General features: G+C 39.0%; 1 protein-coding gene across 9 annotated transcripts; it reads left to right on the top strand.

Moving 5' to 3' along the window:
- On the top strand, positions 1-27,849 carry DGKE (diacylglycerol kinase epsilon). 9 transcript variants are annotated; one of them, XM_057715816.1, is made up of 14 exons: positions 1-105; positions 596-1,072; positions 8,851-9,010; positions 10,778-10,897; positions 13,044-13,187; positions 13,436-13,593; positions 13,968-14,019; positions 15,097-15,210; positions 16,255-16,326; positions 18,780-18,907; positions 19,497-19,608; positions 19,985-20,160; positions 20,573-20,661; positions 23,498-25,715. In XM_057715816.1, the coding sequence occupies exons 2-14, from the start codon at positions 618-620 to the stop codon at positions 23,668-23,670; spliced, it is 1,953 nt and encodes a 650-aa protein (XP_057571799.1). In that variant the 5' UTR covers positions 1-105; positions 596-617; the 3' UTR covers positions 23,671-25,715. The 9 variants fall into 9 exon arrangements, with proteins under 9 accessions (XP_057571799.1, XP_057571804.1, XP_057571801.1 ...); XM_057715817.1 differs by lacking the exon at positions 1-105 and adding an exon at positions 280-327; XM_057715821.1 differs by lacking the exon at positions 1-105 and having other exon boundaries at positions 228-1,072; positions 25,000-25,717.

Below are 27,849 nucleotides of genomic sequence, written 5' to 3'. Positions count from 1 at the left end.
GGCCTCGCGGTGGCGCGGGGGCGCGAGGAAGGCCTCGCGGTGGCGCGGGGGCGCGAGGAAGGCCCGAGGCCTCGCCCCCGGAGCCGCGCCACCACCCGACGCGAGGTAGGGCTAGAGGGGCGGGCGCCCGGGTCCCCGAGGCCTCGCGAGAGGGGCGGGGCCGCGCGGGGGGCGGGGGCGGGCCTGCGGGAGGCCGCGCGTGCCTGCGGGGCCTGGCGTAACGGTTACCCGCGCCGGCCGGCGCCGCGCGGCCTACGCGTGCCGTCGCGCGCAAAGCCTGGGCGCCGCGTCCGCCTGTCCGTGGGGATTGCGCCGGTGCCGGGCGAGGTGAGGAGGAGGCGGCGGCCGGCCCGAGGAGGAGGGAGGGGACGGAGCGTGACAGCCCTGGGCGCCGCCCCCTCGGCGCGGCAGGTCCGCGGCCCGGCCACCCGGAGGCTCTGGGGTCGGGCCTCGCGGACGGCGGCGCGCGTGCTCCTCCGTGGAGAGAGCGGAGCCATCTGGACAGACGGCGCCCTCGGGATCCCCTGAAGGGCAGGAAGGGGGGCAGGACGGGGACAGCGAGCCCCCGAGGTGGACCCGCGCGTGTCTCTTTTAGTCAGAAATCGTCCTCGGAGAAGATGGAAGGGGAGAAGCGGCCGGCGCCCTACGAGGGCCTGTTTGCGGACGGGCACCTGGTCCTGTGGACGCTGTGCTCGGTGCTGCTGCCGGTGTTCATCACCTTCTGGTGCAGCCTCCAGCGGTCGCGCCGGCAGCTGCACCGCAGGGACATCTTCCGCAAGAGCAAGCACGGGTGGCGCGACACGGACCTGTTCAGCCATCCCACGTACTGCTGCGTGTGCGCGCAGCACATCCTTCAGGGCGCCTTCTGCGACTGCTGCGGGCTGCGCGTGGACGAGGCCTGCCTCAAGAAGGCCGACAAGCGCTTCCACTGCAAAGAGATCATGCTCAAGAATGACAGCAAGGACCTGGACGCCATGCACCACCACTGGATCCGGGGCAACGTCCCCCTGTGCAGTTACTGTGTGGTTTGCAAGCAGCAGTGCGGCAGTCAACCCAAGCTCTGCGATTACAGGTAAGGCCTTTGTGAGTACTGATTGTCCCACAGTGTTTGGAGGGAGTCAGGATTTCAAAGAGTGGGCGTAGCAGCCTGCTTTGAGCTCCACAAATGGCCTAAACTGCCCGCTTAGAGGAAACAAGCTAATAAATAGCTCGGGTATTGTACAACGAGGCGGCTTTGCAACAGTCATTTTTCTAGTTGATGCATCTAACCTACACTCCTTAGCCACCTTGTCCTTTTGGGTAATAAAACTTGGTTCTTAACTTTCATCCAGAGGTCTCTAAGTGCTGCATGCCTTATGGCCACTGTATGTCATATTTCAGCCTTTGTTTCTATTGATTAGCTCCATTTTTGCATATGAAGTATGGACAAATTAACTTTTACCTAGAGTCGCAACACTGGTTCATCCTGGGTATTGTATTATGAATGTACAGTGAAAACAAGCGTCATTACAGGGCAGCACTTTAAGTATCTTTTTTTAATCTATATTTGGTGCTATGGTGAAATACACTCCAAAAGCACACTTAAAAAGTTGCTGTACTCCTTTTGCCAGATGGTCTTTCAGGACCTGTAGCATCTTAGACAAGTGACTTTGATTAAACCAAGAATATTTTAATAGCTTTTAAATGCACACTGGACAGCACATTTGTGTAGTTAAATATTGTCTGAAAATAAGTGATGTTCTTTGCTTGTGTTAGAGATTGGTAATCAGTGGTAAAGTGGAATGGGTGTCCTGGATTTCTAACCCCCCAGTACAGAGTTAGAAATACTAACTCCTATCCTCATCTTTGCCTTAAGTCTGGACATCTTCATTGTGATAGGTTTTGTTTCTGACAAGTTGAAAAGTCCCTAAACACATTTAAGAACAGAAATAGAAAGAGTGAGTGAGATACCAGGTTACTTTTTTTTGTTATACTTTATTTTCTTTAAAAATCCTTTTTTTTAAATTAGCATGAGCACTGTTATATCAACACTTTTAAATCTTATCTTAAATAATTTTATACATCATTTAGACTTTAAAAGTTTCCCAAAAATATACTTTAAACAACTACAGAGATTTATAACCATTTTTACTTGATATCTTTCAAATTTAGATGTCTTTTTGGCATCAGTGAAAGCTAGGTTACCAGTGTCTTTTTAAAAATTTCATAATTCTCTCCCTAGGTAAGCTTCAGTCGTGGAGAATTAGGATTAGTTGGAAAGAAGACATGAATTGAGTATTGTTTTGTTTCCTTCCCTTCTTTGTGTCTGTGCAGAATTAGGTTAAAATGGCTTCTATAAATAACTGCAATTCATATACTCCTTGTCAAATAATCACAGTGTTCTCATTCTCCAACTAAATGATCTTTCTAGAAATGCATATCTGATGGGGTTTCTGCTCTGTTTAAAACCCTTCAATTACCCCCATCACTTACAATGATGGTCTTTCAGTATAAACTCCAAGTGCTTAACATGGTATGCAAGGTCCTCATGCTCTCTGGACCCTGCCTGCACTTTTCTACTCGTACCTGCCACCATCAGCATTAAACTTTATGCACCAGCAACATCAGGCTGGTTGTGGTTTCCTTTAAATATCAGGCGCCTTCATACTACCCTTCTTTTCCTCAAGACTTAAGTATCCTCTTCCTGGCTAGTTTCTTCTAGGCATCCTTTGTTCTTTCTTTTTTTTTTTTTTTCTTTTTTTTAATATTTATTTATTTGGCTGCACTGGGTCTTAGTTGTGGCACGTGGGATCTTTAAGTTGCAGCATGTGGGATCTAGTTCCCTGACCAGGAATGGAACCCAGACCCCCTGCCTTGGAAGCACAGAGTCTTAACCACTGGACCACCAGGGAAGTCCCTCTAGGCATCCTTAATGACTCATTTTATGCCCTTTCCTCTAGGAACCCTTCCCTAATCTACTCACCCCTGCCCCCAGTTTTTCCTTCTTGATGATGACATGGTATCCTATATCTCAGTGGTTCTCAAAGTAAGGTCCCCAGACCAGCAGCATCAGTATCGCTCAGAAATTTGTTACAAATGCAAATTCCAACACAGATCTAGGTTTAGCACACAAAATAAAAATAAAATATTTGCATTTAACACAAAATAAAATAAGAATATTTACAGTATTTGAGAAATATTTTGACCAAAACAATATTTGTTGTTTATCTGTAATTCAAATTAAACTGAGCATCTTCTATTTTTCCTGTCAATGTTAGCCCCACCCCAGACCCACTGAATCAGAAACTTGGGCTGGGAGCCAACAATCTTTGCTTAACAGGCCCTGCAGGTAATTCTAAAGTTTAAGAACCACTGCTATATTTATGTACATGAGCCTCTGTCCTTGATTTTTTGTTCCCTCCTTTGGGCACAGTGAATGTGGTGGTGATAGGTCTCCTTTTCCTCCTTAGCTTGTTCTTACCAGTTACTGAGCAGTCTGTTCCTATCATGCTAGAACCCCTCACCCATGGTGAAAATGGTTCATGTATAATTTAGGAAGTGTTTATTATTCCTAAGAGAAAAGAACACAGTGTCCTGAAGTAGTAATGTATTCTGCAGTGTTCTGATTTATTTTAGCCAATAATTTTATGCAGGATTACAGGCTGCTATGACCTTCTGTAGGAATGAGATGTTTTGGAAAAAGAAACAATATAAATATTTATAACCTTTAAACACAAACCAGGCTGTTCCTCTCTGGATTTTATCCAGCCCCGGAGAGGGCTCCTTCTGTGTCTGTGTCACATTCTTGGGAAGTCCAAGATTTCAAGTGAACTATGAAGACTGTTCAACAAGGTAGCATTTCAAAGGGCCGTATGACACATGATAACTGATTTTAAAGGCTGCAGCCCAGTTAAACTCTACAGAATAAGGGACAAAGGACTTTTATACTCATCATCATTATTTAGTTTTCACATGTTAAACATCTATTTTGTGCCAGGCACTGTGCTGGATCCTATTTTCCCTACAGAATTTTTTCTTTTTTGTGTTTTCCTGTTGCTACTCCAATCACAGCAGAGGATGTCTGCACCTAGTATCATCTTCTCTCTCCTCCCCATGCTTCTTTTGTTTCTTCTAACTTCTCTTCTGACTAAAATAGGAAATTAGGTTCTATTTTTAAGTATTCATTGCATTTATTGAATAAACCTTTGTTCCATATAGTGTTCTGTCTCTCATTAAGAAAACTTTTTGGTTTATATTGTTTTTATTTATAAAAAAAACTTTATAAAACACTTTTATTTATTAAAAAAAAACTTTTTATTTATAAGGTCTTTACCTCATTGCACATCCCCCCCCCCCCCACAAACACACATGCTGTGACTAATAAAACAAGCTTCTGGCTTAGAAGAAATTGCATTGGCAGCTTTACTCTAGGCTTTGATCTTAAATTTTATGATTCTGTGTTCTATTGGTATGTGTTTAATTCATTTCATTAATTATTTGAAACAATGAAAGATACCAGATTATCTTCTGGAGCAGTGATGGGCAGACTTCCCATAAAGAGCCAAAACTAAGTATTTCGGGCTTTGCAGACCATATGGTCTGTTATAATTACTTCACTCTACCATCCATCATAGTACAAAACTAGCAATAGATGTAGATAAATGAATGGAGTAGCTATATTCCAATAAAACTTATTCACAAAATTAGGAGGCAGGTGTATTTATAGTTTGCCAACCCCATTCTAGTGTGAATTTCATAGATGACCATCTCAGCTTCACATATAATTCTGTTACCTCTTCCAGCATACTAAAGAAGAGAGCTATTATGAACAGGTAACTTTAGAAAAAACAATAAACAGTGTTGCCAGCAGGGTTTTTTTTGCCCCTTGTGAACTTTCTTTTTTTTAAATAAAGCAGTCATACCCCTGCAGAAGAATGGCACATGGGGTAATGTTCTGTGTCTTCATAAGGATAAGTTACATGATTATGTTTACTTGTCAAAACTCAGTAAATGTACATATTTGTACATTTCATCATATATAAATTTTACATTGAAAGAAAAAAACCAATAAATAATGAACTCTAGGTGATGATATGCCTGCTTGCCAAGGTATGTAGGAGATATTCTGATGTCTACAGTTTACTTTTAATGCACCAAAAATAAGATAGATTAATGGATAGACAGAAATGAAACAAAGTAATTACAGTAAGATATTAATGCTGGAATATAGGTGGTGGGCTTACCTGTGTTCCTGTAAAAAAGAAATTTTTAATGCAAAACATTTAAAAAAGCAAGGAACTAATAAGGACCTACTGTATAGCACAGAGAACTCTACTCAGTACTAGTCTGTAATGGCCTATGTGGGAAAAGAATCTAAAAAGACTGGATATGTGTGTATGTATAACTGATTCACTTTGGTGTACATCTGAAACTAACACAACATTGTGAATCAACTCTGCTCCAATAAAAATTAAAATATATATATATTTTTAAAAAGCAAGAAGACTATCCTTGTTTTTCAGAAATATTTGCTGAAGTATTGAAAGGTGAAATCTCATAATGTCCATAATTTACTTTCAAATGATTCAGCAAAATATGAGTTTATTTTGAAAGAGAGAAAAAGAAATGTTGGAGAAAATGTTAATTAAGAATCAGAGTTAAGGGTTGGTTTAAGAGTATTCATTTTGCTATTCTTTTGACTTCTGTGTAGATTTAAAATTTTTCAAAATAAACAGTTGGGGAAAAAATAAAGATCATAAACAATCACTCAAAGACATGACTGCTAAAACTAAAATATCAGACGTTATTAGTAATGTCTTATATTCCCATCAGGTTTGAAATCTAGATCAAATAAAATACCAATTACAAAATATATAAAGAGAACAGGTCTTGATTTTGATATATTTTGTAATTGGTATTTTATTTATCCTGGTACTTCTTGGGAAAAATATAATGCTGAATAAGGAGTAAGTATTTTGGCTTTATCTTTACAGAGCAAAGGCTGATAATAGCCATCATCTTGATTAAAAGAGTCTTTTTTGAAATTTATGAGAATTTATTAAATGATAAAGGTATCACAAATCAGTGGGATAGAAGAGATTGCTTTATAAATCATTCTAGGACAAGTGCTCTGAGGGGAAAAAAGTTAACTCTTCATATCATAACTCTATACCAAAATAAACTCCAGATGGATTGAAGCAGGGGTTCTTAGTTCATAGATAGGTAAGATTCCAGGAAGCCTAATACTTTCATGATATTCTCAGTGGGATCTGTAGCCCCAGAAGGTTAAGAAGCACTGAATTAAAGGCATAAATATAAAAACTGAGTTGTGAGGGGGGAAGTAGCTATAGGCAAATATTCATCTAATTTGGAAAGGTAAAGACTTCAGAGCATGAAATCATTTAAATAAACCACAAAGGGTAAGATAGATCTGTCTAGCAAAAAAGAAACTAAAGTACATTAAAAAGTAAATTTAAGAGAAAACTGAAATGTTTGCAATAACTGACAGAAAAGAGGTTGATATCCTATGTAAATAAAAAGTGCATCATTATTAAAACCCAGTAAAAGATGAATATAGGCCAAGAATCCACAAAAGAAGGCAGAAAAATACTCAACTTCACCTAGTGGTCAAAGACCTCAAAGTTAAAACAACAAAATCCTTTTTCCATTCATCAAATTATCAAGGAAAAGTGTTGAAGTACTCATGAGCAGTGTTAGTAAGTATTAAATGTGGTGGACACTTCTGAGCACTAGTAGCAAGCATGTTGGACAGATATCTCAAGAACCTCGGGGAAAACGCACACCATTGGTTTCAGCAGCTTGACTTCTAAGATTATAGGAAGGTGTTTATGTTTAAGGTTGTGCATCATGTTGTTTATGCTTAGAAAAACTATCTAAATGTTTTTTTTAAAGGGGGGAGGGTTAAATAAATCATGGTATATTCATGTAATGTGATATTATACATTCTTTACAAACCATGTTTTTTAAAAAATACTTAATGGCATAGAACAGAATTCATGATACAATTTCCGAAGAAAAGTACTGTCCAGATATATGTATATAAATACATCATATCCCTAAGCTGAAAAATAAACATACAGGGACTGTAAAACTGAGAATAAATACATCAAAAAGTTAAGAGTAACTATCTTTGGATGACTTATATCTTTCTGTATTTTCTGAATTCTTAAGCATAAGCTAATATAATCTAAAATACAGTTTTAAAAATTTATACAAGTAGTTCATGCCTATATACTGGTGTTTAGAAACTCAAGCAATACAAAAGAACATAGGGTAAAAAGTGAATGTTCTCCTCATCCCTCAGCCCCATATGTCTTCCCAGAGGAAACCATTGTGAAATAATTCAGTGGGTTTTCTTTCAGGTTATTTTCAGTGATAATACACTCGTTTAAAGTTAACAGTAGAGCAGTAGGTGGAGGTGGTATGCTTTGGCTGCATTAGCAGTCTGTTGTACTTTCTCAAGCTTAGGTTGAAAGCAAGTGTTAACAAAGTTTATCACACAAGTTATTTTATAGTTTTCCCTTTAACAGGTCATGCAGACAGTTGTAATTTCAGCAGTAAATAGGATTCTTGAGTTAATAGCAGTAATTACTTAACAAAACCGAACGTCCAGCTGGAAAAAAACAACCTTAAAATAGAAGTCCAAGAGAGTTGACCTTGGGGTGAAGGAGTTTTTATCCTCTTTTTTTCTTAATTTATTTATTTATAACCATTGTTTTCTGTTGACCTGCTTTTGTCTGTACAGTCAGATCTGCCTTATCTGTGAGTGGATTAAATACTTAGCAGATTAATAATAGAAACCCAGGACCTTTGCCAGCACTATTCTCTGTTTCATGCATGCGTTCAAACATAGAGGCAAATTTGAACATAAATGTCTCTGTACTTCACATCCAAACGTATAGATTAGTTTCATAGTAACTACCAATAAGAAATTGACTGTTTTACTATATTTGCGAAAGTGTTCACAGATGGTTATAAATCCGGAGGTTTTCAAACTGGACCCTGAGGAACTCTTTAAGGACCCAGGCCAATGGGGCATTTAAGCTGCAAGGCCTATAAGCCTCACGTACCTATTCCAGCCAAAGCACAAATTGATACTACACGAAACCATTGTTCTAGACCAGCTTTGTTTATGTGGATTATATCTACTGATATTTATCATGTTATAAGTTAAAACTGAGAAGTTATTTATTCATTTTGAAAGTAACAATAATGACAATATAAAATATTTTTATGAAAATAAGTGAAAATTTAATAAGAAGATTGACATTGTTTTACATTTTTGGTAAATTTCTTTGGTGTGAAAGTCAGCTAGAGTCTCCTGCCTACTTCTGCATTCAGTCTATTGATTTAGCACATGTTATATAGCTTCCAGAAAACTCCACTGTGTACTTTTGATCAAATGAAAGTGAGATAACATCTTATTATTAAAATGATTTTAACCTCAGAGACACCCTGAAAGGATCTTCCCCAGACCACACTTTAAGAACCAGTGTTAGATTAAACTGTCAAGAATGCTCAAAGTTTATTGCTCTGTGGACTTCCCCTGGTGATCCAGTGGTTAAGAATCCACGCTTCCACTGCAGGGGGAACAGGTTCAATCCCTGGTCAGGGAACTAAAATTCTGCGTGCCATGTGGCAAAAAAAAAAAAAAAAAAAAGGCATTAAGAAGAAAAAAGTTTATTGCTCTATTTTCACTGTGCAGATACAACTATAAATTTTTATTTGCCAGATTTTTTCATTGGTGATGAAATTACTATTTCAGTTTTTTTGACAAAGATGATTGGTTTGCAGATGAGTAAGATGATGATTTAAAGTTAATTATTGTCTTTGTTTTTTTCCTTCCCTCAGGTGCATTTGGTGTCAGAAAACAGTACATGATGAATGTATGAAAAATAGCTTAAAGAATGAAAAGTGTGATTTTGGAGAATTCAGAAACCTCATCATTCCACCAAGTTATTTAACCTCCATTAATCAGATGCGTAAAGACAAAAAAACAGATTATGCGATGGTAATCAGAGCTTACTTTTCCTTATGTAATTGATTTCCAAAAAGTTAAGTCAGTGTGTAAAACACTTACAACTGTGTGTGTGAGGAGAATCATTGTGGTAAGCCATAATACCCTACCCACTTTCTAAAGATGTGCCACAAATTTTGGCACTTTGAGTTCTTTCAGGTCTAAAGGGAAATTGACATATGTTATATTAGTGGTTCCTAAATCACTACCTGCTTTCCTAAATCACTTGAGGAGCTTTTTAAAAATACAGACTCCTGAGCCCACCTCCATCACCATGTATTATTTAGTAGGTCTAGGGTAAGTCCCAGGAATCTGTATTTTCTTTACTATTTTCTTGAAGTCCTCAGGTGACTCTGATGAACAGCTGGATTCGGGATTCATGATTATTGTCAGTGAAAAGAACACAGGGGTTTTCCTCACACGTTGTTCTGAAGGAATCTTTTCATTTGGAACCTCATGTAGGGTGCCTGATGCTCCCACAGATAGTGGTGAACAGTACAGCTGTTGATAACACTTGGCAGTATGTATGTGTATGAAGATTGATACACACGTATCTTTCAGTCTTCATGTAGCTCTGAAGGAAAAACTGTAAAATCTGCTTTTATGTCCTACTTGAATATGCCAAAGTAGTGAACTGTTTCATTCTAAAATGAAATTGTGTGTTTTCCAAGTTAGGATTTTATATCTTAAATGTCATCTCTGTCAATATTCCTGCAAAAGAAAGAGGCATTTTGAAATTTAAAAACATGTTTAACATTGTTGTGATACTTTTTTAAAAATACACAACCCCTTATGTGTCTGAATTCAGTCAGATCATAGGGGGATGAGAATCACTAAGTAAAACCATAGAACATCTTCATTAATATTATATCCACAAGGAGAAGGGAAGAGGAAAGAAGTGATTAGATTGGAGAAACATTAACTTCATTTGACTTCAGGATTTGTACACATCTAGATTCTTGAATCTATTTCTGAATATCCCATTTTTTAAAAAGCTTGAAAATTAGAATTCATCCAGAAAAGGACAGTCAGGGTCAAGAGAGCAGAGAAAATCAGTGTCCGTTCTATGAAGGGCTGAAATGTATTGCCTGGAAGAGAAGACTAATAAACTATATAATGTTTCAGGTGTTTGAACACAACAGTTACATGGAAGAACAAATGAAATTATTCCTTGCTTCAGGAATCAAAAGTAGAACAATGAAAGTTATTGAAAAACAGATTTTAGAGGACTTCCCTGGTGGCACAGTGATTAAGCTCCCAGTGCAGGGGGCCCGGGTTCGATCCCTGGTAAGGGAACTAGATCCCACATGTGTGCGCGACTAAGAGTTCGCATGCCACAACTAAGGAGCCTGCAAGCTGCAACTAAGGAGCCAGCCTGTCACAACTAAGACCTGGTGCAAGCAAATTAACTAATCAGTCAATTAATTTTAAAAAAGAAAAACAGACTTTTTATTTTTTTTTTGGCACACGGGCTTAGTTGCTCCGCGGCATGTGGGATCTTCCTGGAGCTGGGATCAAACCCGTGACCTCTGCATTGTCAGGCGGATTCTTAACCACTGCACCACCTAGGAAGCCCAGAAAAACAGATTTTTAACTCAATGTAAGTCAGAACTTTCCAATAATTTGATTTAGCAGTAGAATGGGCCGCCTTGTTAGTGTGTTCCTTCTTACATGAGTATCCAAGTATATACTGGATGACTTAACTTATTGATCACCATCTTTGAGATATTAAGGTCTTTTCACACACATTAATTTTTTTAGCTAGCCTCTAAGCTTGGAAAGCAGTGGACTCCATTAATAATCCTGGCCAACTCTCGTAGTGGAACTAACATGGGAGAAGGACTGCTGGGAGAATTCAGGATCCTCCTAAATCCTGTCCAGGTAACCAAAGAGAAAACCTTCCTTTCTGTATTAATCTTTTCATTTTTAGTTTTACATTTTCCCTAAATTGTACTTGTTAATGCTTGAAACCAGTAACCACCTGATTATAGGGAAGCATAATAATCATGAAAGTATCAAGCCATTCAGATATGTGGAGAAAGAGGGGTTCTCATGGCAGGGATATAAAATGGTGCAGCAACTTTAGAAAACACTTGGACAATTTATTTAAAAGTCAGACATACCACCTAGCACTTCTAGGAATCTAAATGCCCCACTGTCCATCATTCAGTGGCTGGATAAATGTGATGTACCCATACGAATGGAATATTCAGTGAAAAAAACGAACTACTGATACATACATGCATATTACAGTAAATGAACCTCAAAAACATGCTGAGTGAAAGAAGCCCAGTGCAGGCTTTTGTATGATTCCATTTATGTGACCTTTTCAGAAGGGGTAAATTTATAGAAACAGTAAATCAGTGATCACTGAGTATTGGGAGTGACTGCACACAGACATCGGGGGATCTTATTGGAGCCGCGAAAATGTTCTAAACTGAATGATGGTGGGGGTTGCACAACTCAGTAAGCTTACTAAAAGTCATTTAATTGTTCACTTCAAATGGGTGAATTTCATTACGTAAATTATACCTCAATTTTAAAAGTGAGAATAAAAGACTCACACCATTGCAATTGAGCTGACAGGGACTTCCCTGGTGGAGCAGTGGTTAAGAATCTGCCTGCCAACGCAGGGGACACAGGTTTGAGCCCTGGTCCAGAAAGATCCCACATGCCGTGGACCAGTTAAGCCCATGCACCACAACTACTGAAGCCCGCGTGCCTAGAGCCCATGCTCCACAGCAAGAGAAGCCACTGCAATGAGAAGCCCACACACTGCAACAAAGAGTAGCCCCTGCTCCCCACAACTAGAGAAAAGCCGCGTGCAGCCATGAAGACCCAACTCAGCAAATAAATAAATATTTAAAAAAAAAAAAGATTGAGCTGACATACTAGCAGCTTCTACTTTGAAAAAGTAAACAACCCATTGTGCAGCAATAATAAATGCATTTACTTTTCTAATTTGTAACTTTCCCTTTCAACATTACACAACTTAAGGAAATATAAAAATAATTTTAAAAGGAAAGAGAAAGGGGAGTTCCCTGGCAGTCCAGTGGTCAGGACTTGGCACTTTCACGGCCATGGCCTGGGGTTCAATCCCTGTTCAGGGAACTAAGATTCCTCAAGCCACATGGTGCAGCCAAAATAAATAAATAAATAAAATTTAAAAATAAAAGAAAAGAAAATCACCTGCAGTATCTCCACAAAAATACATCATTCTCATTTGTCTGTATTCTTTCCATGAATTGCCTGTCCATTTACATATTAACATTTCTGTAACACTAATCTAGATACAAGTTTGCATTCTGTTTTCTTTACCTAAAAGTACATTTTTCCATGTTGCAACATAGTCCTCAGAATTATGTATGAAATGGCTAAGAAATCATCAAATGGTTAAATCCATATTTATCGAGTCTCCTGCTGTGGGAGGTTGTATGATGATAAATAATGCAACACTGAATATCTTTATACAAAGGGCATTTTCGTCTTTTGAAGTATTTTCCTAGATCATTTACAGAATTATAGGTATCAAGGATTCTTTCAACTTTATGTCATTTTATGCATATTGCAAAATTGTTTTCCAGAAATTGCTAACTTGCACTAGTAATGGAGTTTTTAAATCTAGTATAAAATATGAAGCACTAGTTAAAGGTGAACTTAGCCCAGCCTGGTTTTACGTGAACAGGAGGGAGGCAGTATTTTATAGTGGATAGACTATAGGATTGAATTTGTATGTCAGTACCTAATTATCAGAGGAAGCATAGACAAGTTATTTAACCTTCCTGTGCCTCCATTTCCCGGTCAGTAGAATGAGGTTTACTCGTGTTCTGTAGGGTCAGCATTGGGATGACTCACAGTGAATACAGTCTGGCATAGTGCCTGGCATATTGTTAAAGATAAATGCATCGTAGCCGGTATTGTTGTTTAAGCATATCTGTGTACTCATCTAGAAGGAAATTCTCACAGGTTCTCACAGGTGGATGACAGTGTTGGATAAAATAATTTTTTCCTTTTCTTTCACGTCTAGGTTTTTGATGTTACCAAAACTCCCCCTGTCAAAGCCCTGCAACTTTGTACTCTTCTTCCCTATTACTCAGCTAGAGTGCTTGTTTGTGGAGGTGATGGGACTGTGGGCTGGGTCCTGGATGCAGTTGACGAAATGAAGATTAAGGTATCCATCCATCTTTAAGACCTACTTGCCTTTCACAGAAGCACTTTCAAGATAACTATACAGTATCTGTGGTTATATTTTTTATTATGCAGATGAGTATTAGAAGACATTGCCAATTTTAAATATCGTGATTCAGCAGTTATTTATATTTGTATCTTTATTACTTTGGGCTTTAAATTTTACCAAATATTATTACCCTGCAAATAGTCTGAAGAGAAAAAGTCTAAAATATATCTTCTATATTGTAGGGACAAGAGAAATACATTCCACAAGTTGCAGTCTTGCCTCTGGGAACAGGCAACGATCTATCCAATACCTTAGGTTGGGGTACAGGTTATGCAGGAGAGATCCCAGTCACACAAGTCTTAAGAAACGTGATGGAAGCAGATGGAGTTAAACTAGATAGGTAAGTTATACTCCCCCCCAAGAGTAGATTTCTTGAGCTTTGGGAATATTTTTTGGATTATAAATGCAGACTTGTGTAGTTATAAAATTAAATGTAATTTAAATGTAAAAGACTATGTTAGTTATATATGGATATTGGTGTTTTATTTTGTTGCTGTTTATTTTGTTGTTATGTAAGGACTGAAGTCATAAATTAGGCTGAGTGCTCATCTCAAAATGTACATAACTCACTTAAATGTGTTTATTTCTCCAAATGCTATTTTAATAGAAGTACCTCATCTACCAGGCATCCAGAGTTGATTGGTAATAATCATAGTTAATTGGCAGTTAATTTGGTAATAATTACTGATTCTTTTTTTAACTTCTCTTTTTTAGATGGAAAGTTCAAGTAACAAATAAAGGATACTATAACTTGAGAAAACTCAAGGTATGTTTTTAGGGCTTCAGTTGCAAGTGATTTCAGCAGCATGGAGTGCTTCCATTGTGGTGCAGTGGTGGGACACAGAGACAGGTCCTTATCTCCAGGGAGCTGGTTATGGAGCAGGCTGGGGCGTACCCGGTTCCGCCCTGCTAGATCAGGCTGGAAAGATATCAGGGGAAGTGATGTGGGAGTTGGTCCTCAAAATGCAAATACAATTTAGATCAACAGAGAAAGGAACAAAAGTCTTCCCAGGTAGAGGAAATAGAGACCAGATGGTGCACATCATGGTTAGTAAATAGCAAACAATACAGAGATAGCATATCTGTATTTTTAAAAAGATACTCTGGAGATATTGTGAAAATAGCTTAGAAACCTGCCCTATGACAAAAGAAAAAGGAATCTTAGGAAGAGGACATATCAAAGACATTTTAAAGGTAGAATTGATCGAGACTTGGCAGCTAATTGGTATTAGGGGAAGTGAGAAAAAAACACTACAACCAGATTTCTAGTTTTTATGAGGGATGTTTGGAAATGACATTAACCAAGATAAGAAAAAATGGAGTTTCAGATTTGAATAGGAAGAAAATACGTTAAGATTTTGGGCATGTCAACCTTGAGTCTGTGGCCCACTGAACAAGAAGTCAGAAATGTAAACTTACTGCTCAGGAAGAAGACCAGGTGCAGCTAGGTTGAGGATCCCAGGCTGGATTAGGAAGTAAGATAAGTTAAGTGGGGACCAATAGCCTGATTGAGACTGAAAAAGCAGAGCCTGAGAGTTGCAGTGGAAGTAAAAAGCAAATGTAATGGGAACACAGGAGTGGAAAGCCTGGGTGCAGAGTAGAGCCATTTAGATGTAGTATATTATCCAGAAATGCAAAGTGAAATTTATATCTTATAGGATCAGCCTTTGAACTGAAGCTTTATCTCTGGAAACTTCACTGGATAGCATAAAATAGCTCTATGCAAAAAGTGAATGCGGAAAGTATCAATTTGCATGAAAGAGACTAAGATTTACGTACTCATTATATAACACAGTTTTGGGTGGAAGCATGATCTGTTGCTTATTCTTACCCTTTTCCACAGGAATTCACAATGAACAACTATTTTTCTGTTGGACCTGATGCTCTTATGGCCCTCAATTTTCACGCTCATCGTGAGAAGGCACCATCTCTGTTTTCTAGCAGAATTCTTAATAAGGTGTGTTGGATAAAATAACCTTTCCTGCTTATCACCTAAGGTACAGTAAAAATCAATAGTTCAATTATATCTAGCACTCTTTCAACTCGATTGAGATAGGACTAACTTGTGGAAAAATTTACCTGCTCCATTTTGTGTAAGACTATCAAATTAGATCATTAAATGTATTTTATTTTTAAGTATTTTATAACCATGACAAAATTTTTTTAACTCAGAGCTGGAATGTTTTACAGCATATTTTGCTTAGATGGCAACTAAATGGCATATATGATAACTTACCATAAATGGCAACTAGAAATGGAAATAAATTAGGCAGGATAAATTTTTGGTGAAGGCATTACTGGAAAAATAGTTTCCATTGGCCTGAAAAAACTCTAAAAGACAGATGAGGTAAGAAAAGGAGCAGTTTGTTTACCACAGTTTTAACTAAGATCATCTCTCTGGTTTCTAGTACAGTTGATTCCTTTGGTGGAAGTTTTGTCTTGGAATTTTTTTAATGACTTTTGGTGATTGAGCAGTAGGATGTGAAAAATAGATGCAGAACAATTGTTCCTGGTTCTGTTTTACAAATATTTCAAATTTACAAATAGCTCCCTTTTATTAATATAGTTACTAAGGCAGTAAGTATTGCTGTCTATACAGTTGATAATTAACATCTCAGTGCTCGCATCAACCTTTCTGTCTTCAAAAGCGATTATAAAATGTTTGCTCAATTTACCTATATTACTTTCATTAAGTAATGTGAAGTACTAGAAAAGGTGGAATTTTCTAATTTTAATATAGTATTTCTTTATAAGGTGTAGCTTTTTGGATACCCTGGGAGGAAACACCATTTAAGCACAAACCACCCCATCCTACACTCCCCTGAAAAAATGGGCTAATTAACCTCAGACGTAATGGTGCCCCTTCTCCCATCAGTATCTTATCCACTCTGTGGATACATGCTCAACCATCACATCAGGGAGCTTTGGTTCAGTGTCTTTTTCTTGCTTACAGGGCTTGTCAGATTGCTTTAATATCATATTTTCTGTCCATTTCTCATAGGCTGTTTACTTATTTTATGGAACCAAAGATTGTTTAGTGCAAGAATGTAAAGATTTGAATAAAAAAGTTGAGGTAAGCTTTTAAACTTTTAGGCGGTCTCTGGATTATGAACTTTTTTTTTAACAAAATTGCTGAATGTTCTATTAACATATTTTGCTAACACATAGGGAGTATTGATTGTGTGCCAGACACTTTACTAAGTTCTTTATACACATTTTCCACTAAATTCTCACCACAACCTGGAAAGCAGGTACTGTTATATTCCCATCACACAGAAAACAGTTTGAAATTAACTTGCCCAGATTCACAAAGTGCCCAAGGATACAGGTAACCAGGATTTGAACTCAAGTTTTGTAACTCCAGGGTCCGTTACATAGACAGACTCTGAACAGCATCCATGGTGACCAATGTGAAGTTCTCTGACACAGTGCCTAATTCACCATGGACTCTCAGAGGAAATTTAAGCCCCCAGGTTCAACTCCTGTTACTGTTGTGATGTACCTCTCTTACACACTCTTACACGCTAAAGCGAAATAGAATTGTGTGAGCAGTAAAAGTAGGATATTCATGATTGCTTATTGGCTACAGCACCCAACATCATAAAATGGCTAAGTTTTATATGCATTCCTTGCTTGCTTCCAAAGAGAATCTGCAATGGCTAATAGCAATGGCAAAGACACTCATACAGAGAAACCTAGAACTAGTAAAATAAGAAGGGAGACTTCCCCAGCCGTCCAGTGGTTAAGACTCCACACTTCCACTGCAGGCGGCACAGGTTCCATCCCTGGTCAGGGAACCCAGATCTCACATGCCACAGCATGGCCGAAAAAAAAAGTAAGAAGGGAAGGGCCAAACAATAAATGAGCCAAGAGGGAGGAACCTGACTATACACTGACTGAGGAAAGCCGCCGCAGTCGGGCAAACGCTGAGCTCACAGCACGGGAGGAATGGCAAGCTTTGCCATAAAAAATGTTTCCTTCTGCTTCATCATATTTGCTTCTTCCTGGGCTTTGATAGCATGGGTGGAGTGAAACATACAAGGTAGCACTTTTTTTTTGTCTAATTATTTATACAAAAATTATTTGTGAAACCAGCTACAAAATGCCAGGCACTGTTCTAGGTAGTAGCGATACAGTGATAAATCTCTCTCTCACTAAATTTACAGTCTGGAGAGAAGAAAGACATTTAAACCACATTGCAATGTGCATGAGAAGAGATATGAATAGGAAAATATGTGGTCTTAGAGGAATAAATAAAAGCAGTGCATAACCCAGGGACTGGAAACTGTCTTGGGAGAATGACTGACAAGGAAGTCGTTCTGAAAGAAGTGACAGGCTGCAATCTACGAATTAAATAAAACTTAGCCAAGTGAAGAGAGGTGAAAATTATTCTAGGCCAAGAACAGCATGTGCAGAGGCCCAGAGCCAAGAAAGAACATGGCATATTTGAGTGTATTCAAGCTGGAGCATAGCTTGCAGGAGAGAAAGGGGCAAGAGCTGAGGCTGGAGAGATGGACAGAGGCCAAGATCACAGAGGGACTTGTGACTTCTTAAGGAACGTGGATTTCATCGTGAGCACTGAGTCAAGCCACTGAAGAGACATAATAAGGGGATAAATGTCAATCTAACGAGTCTGAGAGATGAATAAGAGGAGAGTAAAGCTAGAGAAGTGATGGGCTGCTGGACTAGGGTGCTGTCAGGAATAATGGAGAGGGATGGATACTGAGAAGAAGTAGCATCAGTTGTTTTTAATAATTAATTGGCATGGAGGGTAAAGGCACAGAAGTCAAAGATAATTCCCAGGTTTCTGGTTAGGCCATGGGGCTGGTGGGGATGAAGGGGGCGGGGGTACTACTGTTTCTTGGGAAAGTAGATTGCAGAGAAGATGCTTAACTCAGTTTCAGGCATGGAAGTTTTAGGTGCCACAGTCAGTTGTCCGTGTTTTGTGGGCAGTTGGATATGTAGATCTAGCCCAGTTCACTTGCCTGGACAAGCGAAATAGAGCTGTCAGCACAGAGATGGCAATTAGCAAGATAGAAGTGGCTCAGATTTCAGTCCAGAGTGTGTAGAGAAGAGAAAGGAGCCCAGTGCATAGCTATGCAGAATGCCTTCAACATGAGGCTGGCAGTGGAGCTCTCAGTAGTGACTGAGGAGGAACATCCAGAGACGTAGTCTGGTTCCCAGAGAGCAACAGAAGAGAATGTTTCAGGAAAAGAGGAAGGGGTCAGCAGTATGAGGTGCTATTAAAACAGCAAGTTAGATAAAACCTGAAAAAAATAAGAGGATTTAACAAAAAAGGATGTCTTTGATGACCTTGGTTTTAAAAAAAATTTCTTTGCTGTAATGCATTTATTACAATAAACATTGAACAGGTGAGAAAGGCCAGATTACCTGGAGTGATGGATAGGAAGCAGTCTTCTTGTCAGCGCTCATATCTTATGTATATGAAAATGGATGGGAATTCTAAGTAGCTATGTCTGGAAGTAGTGTGCCCTGAAGTAACTTACTCCTTGTGTTTCTTTAAAGCTAGAGTTGGATGGTGAGCGAGTAGAACTGCCAAATTTGGAAGGTATTATCGTTCTGAACATTGGCTACTGGGGTGGTGGCTGCAGACTGTGGGAAGGGATGGGAGATGAGACTTACCCTCTAGCCAGGTATGTACATTTGCGAGTGTTTTTTTATGCCACTGGTTTCTTTAAAGCAGTCTATTGTTCTTTGTAGACTTTTAGCACTTTTCTCACAGATTTTCTTTTCTTATACCTCATTAATATCAATACTTAATAAGTTGATGGTCCACCTGTGTTAAAAAGTAATTGTCCTGGGCTTCCTAGGTGGTGCAGTGGTTAAGAATCCGCCTGCCAATGCAGGGAACACGGGTTCGATCCCTGCTCCAGGAAGATCCCACATGCCGCGGAGCAACTAAGCCCGTGTGCCACAACTATTGAGCCTGCGCTTTAGAGCCCGTGAACCACAACTACTGAGCCCATGTAGTGCAGCTACTGAAGCCCACGCACCTAGAGCCTGTGCTCTGCAAGAAGAGAAGCCACAGCAATGAGGAGCCCACGCACTACAATGAAGAGTAGCCCCCACTCACCGCAACTAAAAGAAAGCCCATGCACAGCAAAAAAGACCCAACACAGCCAATAAAATAAATAAATTTATAAAAAAAAAAGTAATTGTCCTACTGTTGCTGATTTTATTTTATCGTATCACATAATCCATATTTCCTTTATCCAATTTTAGGCATGATGATGGTTTACTGGAAGTCGTTGGCGTATATGGGTCTTTCCACTGTGCTCAGATTCAAGTGAAACTGGCGAATCCTTTTCGGATAGGACAAGCACATACAGTGCGGGTAGGTGAAACATTGCTACAGTGGACAGATTTGTCCATTTCTAAGCCATTGATGTATAGAAGTAAATATACATGCAATAGCTTTCCTTAAACCAGCATGTGGTTTGCAGTCCATGCTGCTGGTCACCCTCCACCATGGGTGAGTAGGATGGGCAGAAACAGGAAATATGGCCCTCGATCCAGTTGAAGAAATGAAGTGTTCAGCGAAAAAGAATCTCTTAAACAATTAAGGAGTAAAGATATATTCAGGTTAATTTTCTAAGAGTGAAATGCTAGGAAATGTCCTTGAGAAGGGTTGAGAGAGTCGGGATGTTATTAAGATTTTTCTGAGCTTTTTGGGAGCTGACTGTTTGCTCGTTATTTGTCCCTAATTCTAGCTGATTTTGAAGTGCTCCATGATGCCGATGCAGATAGATGGGGAACCGTGGGCCCAAGGGCCCTGCACTGTCACCATAACCCACAAGACACACGCGCTGATGTTGTATTTCTCTGGAGAACAAACGGATGACGACGTCTCTAGTACTTCAGATCCGGAGGACACAAAGGAAACTGAGTAGGTGGAGGTGGAAAAGAGAACTTAGAGTAGAATCCTCACAAATGAGTAGATACACATTCATCCAAAATAGAACTCTGCCAGCTAGTTTAGTCTTCTTTTCATCAGTATTGTGATGGGTATACGTTTATGTAAATAGCATTCCAAAAACAGCCAGACCTCTAGTTGTTACAAATGCCTGGTCTTTTTTCAGCAAACGCTTTGATTGCATAGCACTAACTAAAAGTCACAGGACGGTCCGTGATGGTTTGAGAATGGGCTCACTGAAGTATGCGCTCTTGTTCCTTATTCTTGAACCACACAGTTGATGGACACAGACATCCAGCAAGATGTGGGTGGAAAAATCATTTCCATCTTAATTTTTACTGTGGTGACACCGCAACATTTTAAAAATTACTTGCTTTTTTGAAAGGAGATGGTTGGTGTCAAACAGGCATGGTTCCTGCTGGGCATCCTCCTGCAGCCCAGCACCTATTTCCAGGAAACCCCAAAAGGAGAAAGGTAAAAGGAAGACAACGCTCAGATTTTTTATTTTAAATTCTATTTTAGGAGCATTCTCAGACCCCTAATGTTGTTTGCTTAATTCTGTTAGTGACCAAGTTGAGCTGAAATTCAGCATCTTGTTTATATCCCAGTATAGCCAAAAGGGAACCACCTAGGTGACTTGTAAAAATTAACATTCAGAGTACTTTGGATTGAAAGTTACAGGTTTTGGAACTTCCCTGGTGGTCCAGCAGTTAAGACTCCACGCTTCGGTTGCAGGGGGATCAGCCAAAAAAAAAAGTTACAGGTTTTGAGCTGGATGGTTCACCAGCTTCTCTTTTGATTAAAAGACAGTGTCGACAATTCAAAAAAAATGTACTAAAGCAAATTTACCAGTCAGATTAATTGCCCCCAAAAAAGTTCAGTGTTGATTGATAAGTTTTAAAAATTTAGTGGTCTTGTAGTATTTTGAAATACAATAGTCTTTTATATCCAAAATACTTAACAGAATTTCCCCTTGGGGAAATGGATATAGAATCCTCTGCTAAAATGTTTATGTCATATTTATTTTTAAATGAGAGATATATTTTTTTTTACTTATTTATTTTCTTCATTGTGGTATATCTGTGTTTAGTGTTTACAATATATTGCTTTATTTAATAAGTTAAGTTGATCATATAAATTCTACTACTGACAATCAGATAGAAATGTAGCCTAAGTAATAATTAAGACCCATAATTTAATTCTCCTGACAGATATATTATCTAGGTATTCTCATTCTTCAGAAATATTCCGAGGGTGCCCATCTGCTCCCTCAGGTCGTGCAGTGGGGCTGCCCCAGGGGGCCTCCCACCTGGTGTTTTTAGGACAGATGGCCCATTTGTGGGTTTGGTGGGCTTTTATGACATTACTCTCTGAAGGATTGGAATGTATCCCCCCCAAACACCATTAGCTCCCCTTAAGGGTCTGTTATGAATCTGTCATTTAGTATGAATTGCCCAAAACTTAAATTTCAGTCACCTTCAGGCCCAGGCCATGTCTTGAAGGAAAAAGTAAGTAGTGTATACAGTAGTCACATTATATTAGGTTGCTTTTATTTTGCTTAAATTAACCTCTTCCAGATCTCAGTGGGAGCAGCTAAATTCTAGTTTTGTAAGGTTTTGTGAGCAGATCTGTTTTCACCTTATTCAAATACCATTCATGGTAGGCTACCTATTGTGGTGGTGGGAGAGTTTGTAGATTTTCTTTCAAGGGGCTGATCATGTTTTGAGTATGATGAGCTTCATTCTTTAATTCATGGTCAAAATTGTTACAGATTTCACATTTTACAAATATACTGTTAAATTCACTTTGCTTTAGGCTATATTTTATCTATAATTCATAGTGCTAATTATAGAATCAAAGTAAATAGTTAATATGGGATATCAGAATTAAAATAATCAAAATGACTGTATAGTTTTTTTAATTTTTAAAACTATCCTCTAACTATAACATTAGATTGGATTTAGAACAGGTTTATATACAATAGTCTCCTTTATTTAAAAAGATTGGTTTTTCAGTTTTCATAATCCAGTGAATTTTTTTCCCTACTTGACGCTTCACAAAGTTTATCTGTTACATTATTCACTCATTCAGACTTAATTTTTATTTAGGAAAGTTATTTTAGAATACCATATCATAAAACATACTATCTTATTTTAGAAAAATTTGCTAACTTTTTAGGCACATTTACTCAGCATTTCAAGTAAATATATAGGTATATGCCTTGTTTTAAATAAGTACAATTTATAAGACTCATGTTTGCAAGTTATACATTAGGGTAGCAATTATTGACACTACCAGGGATTCCATACTTTCCAAAACATAATTTGCCACAGGATTTTTCTGTTCCGTTTTAAACTGTCTTGATTTAGAAAAAAAAATAGTAACTTCTAAATTCTCAGGAATATATGAAGTAAAGCATGTCTTTATGCCTGTTTTCAGATTTCTCTCATCTTTTACCGTCCTAATACATTCCTAACTCATCTCAAATTTAGTAGCTTAAATACCGAATACCTGGCACCTCTTAGGGATCCCATAAGTAGATAATAACTTTCAGTGCTTTGTCATGTTTAACAGAAATCAAGACTGACTTATGTTTTAAAATACAAGTTGTCTAATGGTAAGATTACATAATCTTAAATGTGTTCTAGGTTTTCTGCAACAATTAGCTGTGAAACCTTAATGTAGCTAGTGTTTATAAAATTTTATAGTCAGAATTATTTATTTTTATTTTTTTAGGGTGTGTCAGAAACGTGTAATATTTGCTTTTCAAAATGTCTGCCTAGCTACAGTTGGAAAATATACTGTGACTCAGAAATTAACAGTTCTTTTTGTGCTGTAAAAATGAATACTACCAGCATGTCAAAAGAAAAATAGTGTGCATTTGTAATATAAAGTAAAATCATATATAATGTGTATTATGGAATTTTAAATTTGCACTAACTTAGAAAACTTGAAAGGTGATGTTAATTTACAGATTCCAGTGGATCTGAATACATAAATTGTACTTGTTCAGCCAAAAAGGTCAGTAGAATGGGTGATAGCTTTGTGGGGTTTTTCCTTCAAAATAATAATATTGAAACAAGAACCAGCGCTTTATATTCAGACTTTTTTAAAATTCTTCCTAATTTGGGACAATGGGACATAGGTAGATTTTTAAAAGGAAAAAATAGTGTTGTTACTCTGTCCCAGTCTGAATGAAGGTGTGTTCTCAGCAACAAGGCATAAGAGGTTGTTTTGATTTTGCTTTTTAAAAGTATGCCCCTGCCTTTCTCAAATTTTCCCTTGAAGGCTTATCTCTTATTTCTCAAAGTATGGTCTGCAGGCTGTCTGCAGCATCAGAATCACCTCAGGAGCTGGGTGACAGTGTGGCTGCCTACGCCCAGCAACTGGCCCTTGACTTCAGGAATCAGGGTCTCTGGAGATAGGACAGCGACATCTCTGGTTTCATTAAGAGGCACCTCAGGTGCTTCTGATAGGCACTGAAATTTTAAAGTTACTCATCTGTACCTCCTGTGTCCACCCACAGCTTTTGCCGGGTAGATACCGTGCAGAAACTTTGAATTAAATGGATGTTCTTAAATTTGGTTTTCCTTTACTCCACTAACTGCCTTCTCCTCAAATCTGTCTTCTAAAAGAACTCTATGAAAAACCTGTTCATATCCTATCCAAATTGATAAACCCTCTTACATAAAAATTGGTAGCCTCAGATTTTTCTGTGGAACTGTAGGTTTTGGGCTGTGATCCATGGAGTCTTGGAGGACAAGCAGTGCTTCAGGGGCCAGTGGAGTGGACCCCCTGGGGGCTCCTGCTCTCTCTCCGTGCTGGGGTGCTGCTTCAGATTAAATTTCAGTAGATAAAACACTTCCTTTTCTCAAAAAAAAAAAAGTTTCTACTATTTTCTTTCAAAGAGTTTGGAAGTCACTATAATGACTGTCACCTGGTTAATTTTCTACTGATTTTTACATACTCAGAAACCTCGTGTTTTTTCATAAAAAGAATATCTTGGATGTCTCAGTTGCTGCTTGGAATATGGCCACTTGGAATAGGGCTATTTCACAAATGTTGAAGGCATTTTGTTGAATAGTAAAGCACTGACTTAGCCTCTGTTCCTTGTACTTCTAATTTTAGTAAAGTATAGAAATGGTCTGTGTATTTAATTTTAGTTATGTACATACACACACACACACACGTTTACCCCTTTGGCCCTAACTGTGCAGTCAGTGCATGAGGCTCACAGATCTCAAAAAGGTGCACTCTGAGGTTCTGGAGAAAGAATCAAAAAATGTCACCCTCTAATACAGAAGTTCACAAAATTTAAATGATTGAGCTTAGTCATCTGCAGAAATGTCTGCAAAAAATAAGTCACCTAGAAGCTGTGAATTTAAGTGTACTTCTGATAGTAGACCTAGGACACGTCAGTCTCTGCAAAGATGCCCTGAGCTACCTCACCGTTAAAGGGAAGTGTCAAAGTAGAATGCACAAGATGAACTATAGGAAATCACCATCATGTGATTCTTTTTGATGACCTACACAGAATGTGGGAAAGAGAGCTGGAAAGTTAGGTTGCTTTCCTTGTAAATCTAACATTGTCCAGGCAAAGGGACATCCTGATGGGATGAGGAGACTGGGCTGTCTGAGCAAATTCCTAGGGTGAGGAGCGCTGCTGTGTGTACTTGGGTGACAGTGGCTCATAACATTTGTTCTCATTACTCTGGTACTGGGCTCTGCCAGCAGTCTTTTTCTTGAATTTGATCGGCTTGAATGAGCCCAACAGGTAAATTGCACTCTGATTTTAATTCTGTTTTATGCAAGTTTAGAGCAGCCAGATCCTCGGCCCTGATGGCTTGCAGGTGAACTGACTGAATCGGCTCTGTGAACCCACAGTGTCAAGGACACTTGTGATGGGTCCGCTCAAGCAACCAGCAGGCCTTATGTACTTTCTACCCCCTTGGCCTCAGTACTACCTCCCTACCACAAATTACCCTGTGTTCATTGCTTTTGTTGTGTTGGGTCTGTACTGTGGTCAATGCCTACGGACAGAGAAATGTGAATTAAAGCATTTGATATGTTGATGATGTTTGCTTGTTTTTAATAAAATTTAAAGTGCAGCACTTGAAAAGTATGATCCTGTGTTGCTTTCTTACACAACAGTGAGAAAACGGCTTTGAGTTAGTTTCACAGATTTTTGGTCTACAGCAGGACAGAAATTACGTGTGGCAAGTTCTGGGTCAGATATATTTGGACGGAAAGGAGAATATACAATACTTACAGACTGGCTCGTGGCCGAGTAGAGCAGTAAGGGAAGTCAAATAAATGAGATGAATTCACCTCACTTTCAGTTGGTACCGTGGAAAGAGCAGAGAATTTATTTGAAATATCTAGGTTGAAAACCCAGCCTCTGCCACTGTTTAACATTAGGCAGATTACTTGTTCTGCCTGAGCCCCACTGTTCTTTATATAAGTGGGAGATATGCCAGTGTAGAGGTTGCAAACTCAGGTGCTTAGAGGAAAGAGGCAGGTGACAAACGTGGGGGTGGCGGGACAGCGCAGACGAGAGCACCTGACCACAGGGGAGTGGGTCCAGTGAGCACAGAATTCATCTTTCTAGAAAAGGTAGAAGTGTGGACTTTTTATGTTAAACCTAATTTTAAAATATGGGTTGGCAACTAATTACCTGTAGCCTCCCACAGGCTTATATGATGGTTATAATGGGAGGGGAGAGTGAAGGCATCTTTTACTTCACAGAAATTTGCACTTCCTTCCATTTGAATTTATAAAGCTTTATGGTTTTAACAACTGTGATCTGGGTTTCACATAATATTTTGTGGCAAATAACATTTTTATTCATTAGAGGAAGGAGAGTCTACAATCCAGCTTACTTCTGTCATCTTTACTCAGAATTCCATTTTTACGATTTTTTTGAAAACTTGAAATTCATTGTTCATTTGCCTGCCTTTTTTTTTTTAAACAGACAATGCCAAGCATGCACCCTTTCTTGATGAATAATTTTAAACATGAGTTACCATGTTTGGATGTTTGGTGGTGATATCTACAGAATTTCTGACTTTTTTTTTTCTTATTTTTTCCTTTTTGGCTGCGCTGTGCCGTTTGCTTAGTTCCCTGACCAGGGATTGAAACCGGGCCACAGCAGTGAAACTGATGAGTCCTAACCAGTGGACTGCCAGGGAACACCGCGTGTTTTGATGTCTTAAGTTACAGCTTGGGCAGTTGGGTATTGTGCTAGATGCTTTTATTTACTTTTATCTCATTATAATCTACAATTTTGTGAGGTAGACATTATGAACTCCATTTTACAGATTGGTTACTCAGGGCTGGACATTAATCTCAGGTCCTCCTCCCTGCTGTTTTTTCATCATCAACACAACCACCACCAACAGTATGAAGAAAAAGTTGAATATAGGCAGATATATCATTGTGCTGGGCACTCAGAAGGCTAGGGTTTATGATATAGCCCTCAAAGGGACTCCCCAGACAAGGAAACTGATCATATACATGGAAGGAATTCAGAGATTTTAATGACCTGAAAGTGTTAAACATTGCCTATAAATAGAAAGTTAATCTTTTTAGTACCGTTTGGGGACTAGAAAATAAAAACTTTTTATCACGTGTGAGTAGACAAAAGGTAAATTCATCTATGAGAAAGCTGTGTACATTGTGAGCTTCTTGAGGACAGATTGTTCACCTTGGTCATCTTTGCATTCAAACTAATGAGTGTTTGCATGCCTTAGACAATTCGGTGTGTGATGGAACACTTACCCTGTAGGACAGTATACTCAGCCCCCAATTTCCAGCATAGGCGGGCACCCAGCAGTCATTGAACAAAGGACGTTGCTGAGACGCTGTGGTCAGAGAGCAACCCTGGCAAACGGCAGGGCTGTGTGCTCCCGGAGCCTGGGTGTGTGCTGCTGCTGCAACATGTCTGCGTGCATCTCAGGCCCCCTTCTCTGGGAAGTGCTCCAGCCAAGGCTCTGTCAAGGGCTATGAAAACAAGCAGAGTTCGTTACCCCAAAACAGCCACTTTGGCATAAGTACTAGTTTGGGCTAAAGGTAGTCAAAAACCCAGTAGATTCAGGGAAAGTTCTTTACTGCACCCTCAATTGCCTGAATTTACATTGGAAAAGGGTCCTTACCAAGGAGAGAACTGTTATCAGATATACCCTACTACCTAAGAAACTCATCAGCATAACAGGACAACCTTTGCTTTCCAAACATCTCCTCTGCCTTCCTACAAATGGCCCTCCTCCCCTTCATACCCTCAGACCCCTACCCCTTTCTTTACCTCAGGATGTTACAGAAGCCTCAACTACCTGGCTGTCCTTTGGGGCCTTCATGCCTTTACAGGGCTCTCACATGTACATAATTTCATTTGTTTTTTGGTTAATCTGTCTTATATCAATTTAATTAGACCAGCTGAAGAACCAAGAAGGAAAAATGTTCCCACCCCTACAGCCGTGTTTAGACCACGTGACCATTCCTCCCTTGTAGTTGACTGGACCCAGGAAGCCCATTCACAGACCAGCAAGCAATCAGATTCTCCACTGGGCTTTGTTTTCACAAGATGCTTTTGAAACCTTTAAATCTGTCCTCAAAGTATGGCCCACAGACTGTTTTCTTCCAATCCACCAGGAAATACGTGCAGAA

This window comes from Hippopotamus amphibius, chromosome 17, assembly GCF_030028045.1.
Source record: "Hippopotamus amphibius kiboko isolate mHipAmp2 chromosome 17, mHipAmp2.hap2, whole genome shotgun sequence".
In the NCBI taxonomy this organism is placed as follows: Eukaryota; Metazoa; Chordata; class Mammalia; order Artiodactyla; family Hippopotamidae; genus Hippopotamus; species Hippopotamus amphibius.
This window is presented reverse-complemented; position numbering and strand designations above follow the sequence as displayed.

Excerpts from the sequence above, each read along its gene's own strand:
- DGKE (XM_057715816.1), top strand. The coding sequence starts at position 618 with ATGGAAGGGGAGAAGCGGCCGGCGCCCTACGAGGGCCTGTTTGCGGAC. Across the intron at positions 10,898-13,043 it reads TCCTCCTAAATCCTGTCCAG|GTTTTTGATGTTACCAAAAC; the intron begins GTAACCAAAGAG and ends TTTCACGTCTAG. Across the intron at positions 15,211-16,254 it reads CTAGCAGAATTCTTAATAAG|GCTGTTTACTTATTTTATGG; the intron begins GTGTGTTGGATA and ends CATTTCTCATAG.